This window comes from Arachis hypogaea, chromosome 16 (genome assembly GCF_003086295.3).
Source record: "Arachis hypogaea cultivar Tifrunner chromosome 16, arahy.Tifrunner.gnm2.J5K5, whole genome shotgun sequence".
NCBI lineage: Eukaryota > Viridiplantae > Streptophyta > Magnoliopsida > Fabales > Fabaceae > Arachis > Arachis hypogaea.
Genome location: NC_092051.1, coordinates 131,458,553 through 131,466,643, shown reverse-complemented (window position 1 = coordinate 131,466,643; position 8,091 = coordinate 131,458,553). Strand labels below are relative to the sequence as shown.

At 34.8% G+C, this 8,091-nt stretch overlaps 2 protein-coding genes across 2 annotated transcripts; both read right to left on the bottom strand.

The window, feature by feature from the left end:
* Positions 1 to 2,116: 2,116 nt before the first annotated feature.
* On the bottom strand, positions 2,117 to 3,498 carry LOC140180238 (uncharacterized). The gene is made up of 2 exons (XM_072220690.1): positions 2,856 to 3,498; positions 2,117 to 2,214 (listed from the first exon to the last, which is right to left on the bottom strand). The coding sequence occupies exons 1-2, from the start codon at positions 3,496 to 3,498 to the stop codon at positions 2,117 to 2,119; spliced, it is 741 nt and encodes a 246-aa protein (XP_072076791.1).
* Positions 3,499 to 3,630: 132 nt separating this feature from the next.
* Positions 3,631 to 4,537, bottom strand: LOC112757570 (uncharacterized). Its single transcript, XM_025806127.1, has 2 exons — positions 4,246 to 4,537; positions 3,631 to 4,058 (listed from the first exon to the last, which is right to left on the bottom strand). The coding sequence occupies exons 1-2, from the start codon at positions 4,535 to 4,537 to the stop codon at positions 3,631 to 3,633; spliced, it is 720 nt and encodes a 239-aa protein (XP_025661912.1).
* Positions 4,538 to 8,091: the final 3,554 nt, after the last annotated feature.

Below are 8,091 nucleotides of genomic sequence, written 5' to 3'. Positions count from 1 at the left end.
AGAGATGAAGCCAATGTCAATGTGATGTTGAACCTGGATGCTAGTATGAGATGATGGACAACGAAGTATCCGCTAAGGTTTTTTTAATCTGCGAATTGGGACTTATACTTTAGAATAAGAACATCTCAACCTTAGATTCGAATATTAATATTTTAGCCATAGTTATAAGAATCGAATCGGTAATTAACCCGGTCATATGACCGGGTCACTGGGTTACTGGTTCAACCAATGGGTCACTGATTTACCCGGTTAACTCGGTTATAATTAAAAAATATAAAATTATATAAAGAGGTAATGACCAAATCAGTACCCGAAAGATTAAAACGCTGACATTGCGGTACCTGACTATTGTTAACGACAAAATGGTACCTGGATGATTTTAAAATCTGACAAACGTATCCATAACCTGGCCGGACCTAAGCTCCGGTGAGGAGAATGCCTACGTGGTCACCGGATTATGCTGATATATCATGTTTTAATTGAGTTGTCATTTCTAATTAATTAAATTGCTAGCCTAGGTGGAAATTAGGTTAATTGGAATTCAATTTTCCCCTAAACCATTAGTCTTTGCCCTAATCCCAAATCAAACAAGTGTTGTTACTGCTGGGTGAGTTACTGTGACTTAGTGTTTCACTAAGAGTAAAACTGAAGGGTCACGTAAAGAGAGAGAGACGTTGCCCTGGTTACTTGGCGCGAAGAAGAACGAAGAGGATTTGAGAGACATTGTCGAAGTCGTAGCGTCAACAGGGAGGGGTTGGTAGTGGCATCATCACAACCCCAGTCTTCGCAAGGAAGAACGCTACGTAGAGGTAAGTTCACCTTCACTCCATCCTCTCATTTACGTGCCTTCTGTCGACAGCATTATTATCATGTTGATTGTTTTATTCATTGTATCTTCCTTCTACGATTTTTTAGATGGATCGTCTAGTTACCTTTGTTTATCATCACATGGGTGCCTTGAAAAGGGGTGTTGACGGTAATGTGATATACGACGGGGGTTTAGTAACTGAGATACACAGGGTGAATGTGGAGACATGTAACATGTTCTTTGTCGAGGGTTTATTTTTAGACTTGGGTTACCCTGGATACAGTGAGGTGTACTGGCTAGAACCTGGTTTAGAGTTAGGTAAGGGTCTTAGAGTGCTTAGGACAGATGCTGAAGTCATGAGAATGTGTGAGAGTGCGATGAAGAATGACAACACTGTACACCTATATTTTGATCACCCCATTGACGCAAACCCTGAAATCATAGATGAAGAAGTCTTTTCTGATGGTAGTAGTGATAGTGTGGTTGAAGTCAATCCAGATGGTGATAGTGTGAAGGAGGATGAAGTTACTAATAAGGTTGACGGTCATGCTAATGAGACGGAGAATGAAGGTGTGAATGAGACCAGTGGTGAGGTTAATGAATTGGAGATGGGGTTGAGTGTGGCTGTGAAGGAGAATATGAATGACGGTGTACCTGAGGCAACTGTTGATGTTAACGAGTCGAACAAAGGTGACCCTTCAGTTTTACTCTTAGTGAAACACTAAGTCACAGTAACTCACCCAGCAGTAACAACACTTGTTTGATTTGGGATTAGGGCAAAGACTAATGGTTTAGGGGAAAATTGAATTCCAATTAACCTAATTTCCACCTAGGCTAGCAATTTAATTAATTAGAAATGACAACTCAATTAAAACATGATATGTCAGCATAATCCGGTGACCACGTAGGCATTCTCCTCACCGGAGCTTAGGTCCGGCCAGGTTATGGATACGTTTGTCAGATTTTAAAATCATCCAGGTACCATTTTGTCGTTAACAATAGTCAGGTACCGCAATGTCAGCGTTTTAATCTTTCGGGTACTGATTTGGTCATTACCTCTTATATAAATAAAATTAAAATAATATCTTAAAATTTAAAATGTAAATCTTTACGAACATTAATAATCTAATATCAAGTCTTAAACATAACTAATAGTCTAAAGAAAACGATAATAAACTAATCTTTAATACAAAATATGTTCTCAATTTAAATCAACAAGAGCAAGTGAAAGATAACAAAATCATTAAATCAAGTCCAAGGGGTGAGCTCAAAGTCGGCATCAACATCTTCATAGAATAAATTAGGAGCTTAATCAACATATTCCTCATTTTGAGTTGCATCCATATCTTCTAAAGCATTGTTACTCGGTCCATTATTATCTTGGTCTTCTTCTAAATTTAATTGATCTACATTTGTGTATTTTTCACAAATCAATATCAAGAATAATTCGTAATAGTAACTAACAATTAAAATATTCAAGCAATTGAACAATTTACCAAGATCATCCAAAGTTGGTTGAATGGACATATTTGCCAAATCATTTCATAGAGCATCAACTTCTTCAGGTGTTAAAAACGGCGGTGAATCTTCCAATATCCAATCCAAATGATCATCAAATGCATCAAGACAAATTGGATCATAGATTTGCTTTCTCATTAGATTCCTATGTTATCAAGTTACGTAATTACTAAACTAAAGATTAGGTTTTAATGAACAATACTTTTTAAAATTAGATAAATAATTATAGAATATACCTTTGTTAGAGCCTCAAGTTATAATGAACGAAAACAAAATTATTAAGCTTTTGATGTTCTAACCGACTCCTCTTCTTTGTGTGAATGTGTTCAAAAATACTCCAATTTCACTCACAATTCGAAGAACTACAAGTTTAACTTAAAACACAAATGGCTAATTTTTATAAATTTGGTGCTCCACTTCCATAAGATTCCCACTATTGGTCTTAAAATCAAAAGAGGCAATGCATTACAATTAGCTTTTTTAAACAAATAAACTAATAAAGAAAGTTAAAACTAAATAAAATATTTACCTGGCATCACTGTGCTTCGTTCATGCAGTGCAGATTGTCTTCCGAAATCATCTTCAGCATTCTTATATATTCTCATCTCACTTGTCAACTTAGAATTCAATTCTAGATCACCATATGCATATTTCTCAATTACATCTACTAGGCCAGAAGTGGTTTGCTTATGTTTTTCAAATTCATTAGCATTGAATAAAAAAGCAGGATTTAACCAATAGCCAGCAGCATGAAGATTTTTTTTAAGTTGTGAATCCCAACGAGTATCCAAAATCTTCAAGTAAGGCTCGACAATCTTCTTTCTTCGTTGAAACCTCTTCACCTTCTCTTCTCTAGCCTTATAAAAAGCTTGATAAAGAAAATCCATTGCAGCTTTATCTTCACTATCCACAATACGGAGCACATGAACAAGTGGCTCAGTAAGCTTGACAATATCTGTACATTGATTCCAAAACTTAGAGTCTAAAACTTGATCCACAAATATTTTAGCTTTAGCTTCTTTGGAGTAGGTTGATATTGTCCATTCTTTAGAAGTTACCATAGCTCTTAATGCATCTTTTTGAGCCAGAATATTCTGCAAAACTATGAAATTGGTAGCAAAGTGAGTTGGAGCTGGACGAAATATTTCTCGCCCACCAGTAAACTTCCTCATCAGATACAATGGATGACAATGATTATATATGTATTTAGTAATCTTTAAAGCATATGAAACTGTCTCACTTACTTCATCCAACTTTCCAATATCTTGTAACATCAAATTAATACAATGCGCAGCACAAGGAGACTAATATAACTTAGGAAATTCAGCTTCCAACAACCTTCCAGCAGCAACATAATTTGCAGCATTATCTGTCACTATATGAACAACATTTTCAGGACCGACAAAGTTGACAACATCCTTAAAAAGCTCAAACAATAAATCAGTAGTCTTGGAGGCATGAGAAGCATCAACAGACTTTAGGAAGATAGTTCCTTTAGGACAATAAACCAAGAAGTTAATTAAAGTGTGCCTACAACGATCAGTCCATCCATCAGCCATGATAGTACATCCAGTTTGCTTCCAAATTTCATGATACCATTCAATTATCTTTTTCATATCTTCCACCAACTTACTCAACAAATACCCACGAACTCTACCAAAGTTTGGACCTTTATATCCTGCACCCATGTTGGTAATAGCATCAATCACTGGTTGGTAATATACTGAATTAACTGCATTAAATGGCACAGAAGCATCAACCATCCACTTTGCAATGGCAATGTCACATTTTTTCACAATTTCTTTACTTTGCAATACACTTTTTATAGTTGGTTGGGCTCCAGGTGTTGTTGAAGATGGAAAAAAAAAGTCTCTATTCCAGTAGTTTTTTTCCCTTTCCTAGTTGTAGGTGGTGACAACCTTGTTCTTGAATGTTGTTGTTGTTGTTGTTGTTGTTGTTGTTGCTGTCGTGCTTCAAGCTCTTCCATTCTATCAAATTCTCTTTCAACCTCATCACATGTTCATAACTTTTTGCATAATTTTCTTGAGTTTTCCTTTTCTTATTCATAAATTCTTCAATATTTTGCCCAAATTGATGAGCAACAGCAGGTGGAACCTTTTTGCACTTTTCAACATCTCCTTTTTCAGCTAAGTGATACTTAAATCGATTAATCCCACCTCCCCTAACAGGTTTCTCACAATATATGCACATCATAGTACTTTTTCCTGTTTTTTTCACAATTTGTTTACAATTACTCCAAGCAGGATCAGTCTTTCCTCTATCATTATAAACTCTTTTAGTGGTAACATCAGGGGTAGGAGTTGTTGATGATGCTTGTTCTTAAGATGGTGGCGTTTTTGATAGTGTTTGAGACAAAGACATTTTTTTAATTCTAGCAAAAGAAACCAAAAATATTTTCAGCAACAAAAGTCTTTAAGCAACATAGCAACCACCACCATTCCACCAAAGTTCACGAATTTAACAAACAACAACTCTAAACAAACCAGCAACAAACAACAACAACTCTAAAAAACACAGGTTATACAACAGCAGCAACCAGCAACAACTCTACCAACACAGCAACCAGCAACAAACAACCCTAAAAAACTAAATAATACAACAACAGCAACCACCAAATTCAAGAACAATTCTAACTAAAATTTGTTCAGATTCAACAATTACTCCAAAAAATCAAATGCAACAGTAATATCCACCAGATTCCATAACAATACCAACTAAAATATACTCAGGTTCAACAACTCTAAAAATGAAATACTGAAATACAATAGCAACTGACCCGAGAGAGCAGAGGCATTGAGGCAGAGATGCTTCTTGATGAACACTTTCTGAGCTTTCTGATGACCACCACTACCACCCAACTGACCCGAGGGAGCAGAGGCAAAGATGCTTCGTTGATGAACGCTTTCTGCCGTTTTTGACGACCACCACTACCACCCACTGAGAGTGACGACGAGGTGAGGCCGAGACTGAGAGTGATGATGACGTGAGGCCGAGAATGAGAGTGACGACGAGGTGAGGGGAGAGACAAGGTGAGGCCGTGAGGGACTGCCGATCGTAGAGCTCGAACGACAGAGATCCGATGGAGCAACGAGGTTGGCTGGGGGTTTCGGCGGTGATGCTGGAACTCAGACTCTCAAAGTCTCGATGCTATTAGGGGAAATGGGGGAAAGGGGGATTAGCCATTAGGGTTTCACTCAACAAAGGGGGGGGGGGACGAGTAACGACACCGTATCAACTCTTTAAAAAAAAATTTCACCACCCAAATCGGATCAAATCAACTGGCCGAGTCACCGGTTTTTACCAAAATCCGTCAGGTTGAACCGGATTCCACTGGGTTCACTGCATAGCCGATTCAACGAGTAGCTCGACCTGACCAAGTGATCGGATGACCGAATTTTCAATTGAACCGACCGAGTCGAACCGAATTTGATAACTAAGATTTTAGCATTTAAAATTAAAATTGTTAATTTCCACCTCACTTACCTAAAAGGATAATACATAGATACTAGGTAATTACGTTATATGCCATGTACAAATAGAATAAATGAGAACAGAGCTCCACTAATGCTAGGTTATTTTTGTTTATTGTTAGTTATTTTTTATGTATATATTAGAATTTCGATTTTGTTTCGTGTATTTGTGATTTTAAAAAATTTTTCATGTGTATTTTTTTATATTTATTTTTTTTATTAACTAAATCTAATACATTTTTTAATAATAGAATAATAAAATATTTTAGTAACATAATCAAACTTTTTATAAAAACTTAATAATTTTATTCATTTTTTACTATAATAGTAATATTATAAAACAAGTCCTTTTAAAAATTACGTTCAATCAAGTTGACCTAATAATTTATTGCTAACAAAAATTACCTACATAAACATCACTACCAAAAATACACTCAAAACCATCGAATTTTATTCGTTGGTATTGCTATCGAATTTTTTGTAGGAAAATCCAACAGAAACATGGAATGATCGAATTTGGAAACTATTACTGTCAGAATTTAAAATATGTCGTTAATTTCAATAGTATAGTTGGCACTAAAAGGATTTTAAATTGGCGGTAACATTATGGTCGAATTTACTATAAGAAATTCCAATGATAACTGAGAGCAAATTTTGAAGAGAAATAAAAAATATTACCATCAGATTAGGGTTTATAATTGGACGCCTCCTCCCTCACTTTATTCAAACTAGAAGCCCCCCTAACCCTCTTTCCTACCTCTGTACTCATCCCCTGCTCACAACCATCATTGTCCTATACCTACCTAAGTCATTGTCATCGCCTTCTCTCCCCAAACCCTAAAACCTTTGCCTACCAAACACCTTGGTTGTCGCCTCCCCTATTATCCCCATCCCTTCGAACACTGTTGTTGCTTCTTCTCGTGTTGTCCTCTACTGCGTTCGTCCTGTCGGATCCCTTCACCATTGTTGGTGGCTGCTCCCACCACTGCTGCTCGCGCTCTTTTCTATAGTGCATGCGCATGAACACCACACTTTAATTTTATTCTCTTCTATTAAAATGGTTATAGATTTTCGTCTCTTTTTCATCGTCATCAATTTGACTCTCTCGCTCTTTCAATTTCTCTGTTACTAAACACAAAATGTCCAATCTGAATCTTGTTATTGTTACATCTTTTTTAATTTCTTCCTTTTTTGTTTTTTCTCCTCTGTTTTCTTTTCTTTTTCTTCTAGTTCTGCTATTGTAGATTTTTTTTTCTTCTGCTTCTTCTTTATTTCCCTTCTCACTACCAAAAACGCATTAATTATTGTCAAATTTATGAAATTTAATTATAAGTATCAATCAAAGTAGATATTATTTATTATTTATACTGTTTAATATAATATTTATAAAATTAGATTATATGAGTAATTAATTGATCAATTATATTAAATGTACACTAAAATTAACTATTCAAATCAGTTACTAATATAAAATAAATATTGTAATACAAAATATATATTTAAAATAAATTAAATAATATTTATATTTATATACAAAGATATTATGACAAATTTTAGTAGTTGATTTTGATGTATAAATAATATTTTTTATCAATATTCAATTTTTGATATTTTTATAGCAAATAAAAATACTTAACGAAAAATTGAATATTAATAAAAAATATTATTTATTATTATTTTCGAATGATATTTTATTTTCGAATGATAACTTCAATGACAAATAAAATATCATTGAAAATAATAAATAATGCAGGTAAGCAATTATGACTATGATTTTCCATGACAACAACTTAACGGAAAGCGAAGTGATGATATTAAGGTATAATAATAATATTGTCACCATTCGTAAACTTCCTTCTCCGATCCTAACGCTGTGTGTGCTATTCTTGCCCGAATAAAGCAGACACTTAGCCTAAAATTTCTGCCCCAAAATTACATACATGAACATAACAATAAACTCAACTGCTTACTAATCTACCTATAACAATAATTTCTTTTTTCTTTAAAAAAAAAAACCTATATTAGCCACGGCCTGGCCTATGTATAGACTAAGGAAAAGAAAAGCAAAGCTCTTAAACATCATACAAGATATACTCCGGATTAAATTTTTAAAGTGGTTTCTGAGATTCATATTGTGCATCAATTTGTTCAGCTTGATAAAGAAGTGCTAGTTCATCACTCAATTTTGAGCTCAACGTCGAAGACGACAATAGAACAGAGTAATTATAACCTTAAGAACCAGATCGATGCATGTCGATAATGATTAAATGCATG

Excerpts from the sequence above, each read along its gene's own strand:
- LOC112757570 (XM_025806127.1), bottom strand. The coding sequence starts at position 4,537 with ATGTGCATATATTGTGAGAAACCTGTTAGGGGAGGTGGGATTAATCGA. Across the intron at positions 4,059-4,245 it reads CAACAACATTCAAGAACAAG|TTAATTCAGTATATTACCAA; the intron begins GTTGTCACCACC and ends CATTTAATGCAG.
- LOC140180238 (XM_072220690.1), bottom strand. The coding sequence starts at position 3,498 with ATGAGGAAGTTTACTGGTGGGCGAGAAATATTTCGTCCAGCTCCAACT. Across the intron at positions 2,215-2,855 it reads ACGAAGCACAGTGATGCCAG|ATCAATTAAATTTAGAAGAA; the intron begins GTAAATATTTTA and ends ACACAAATGTAG.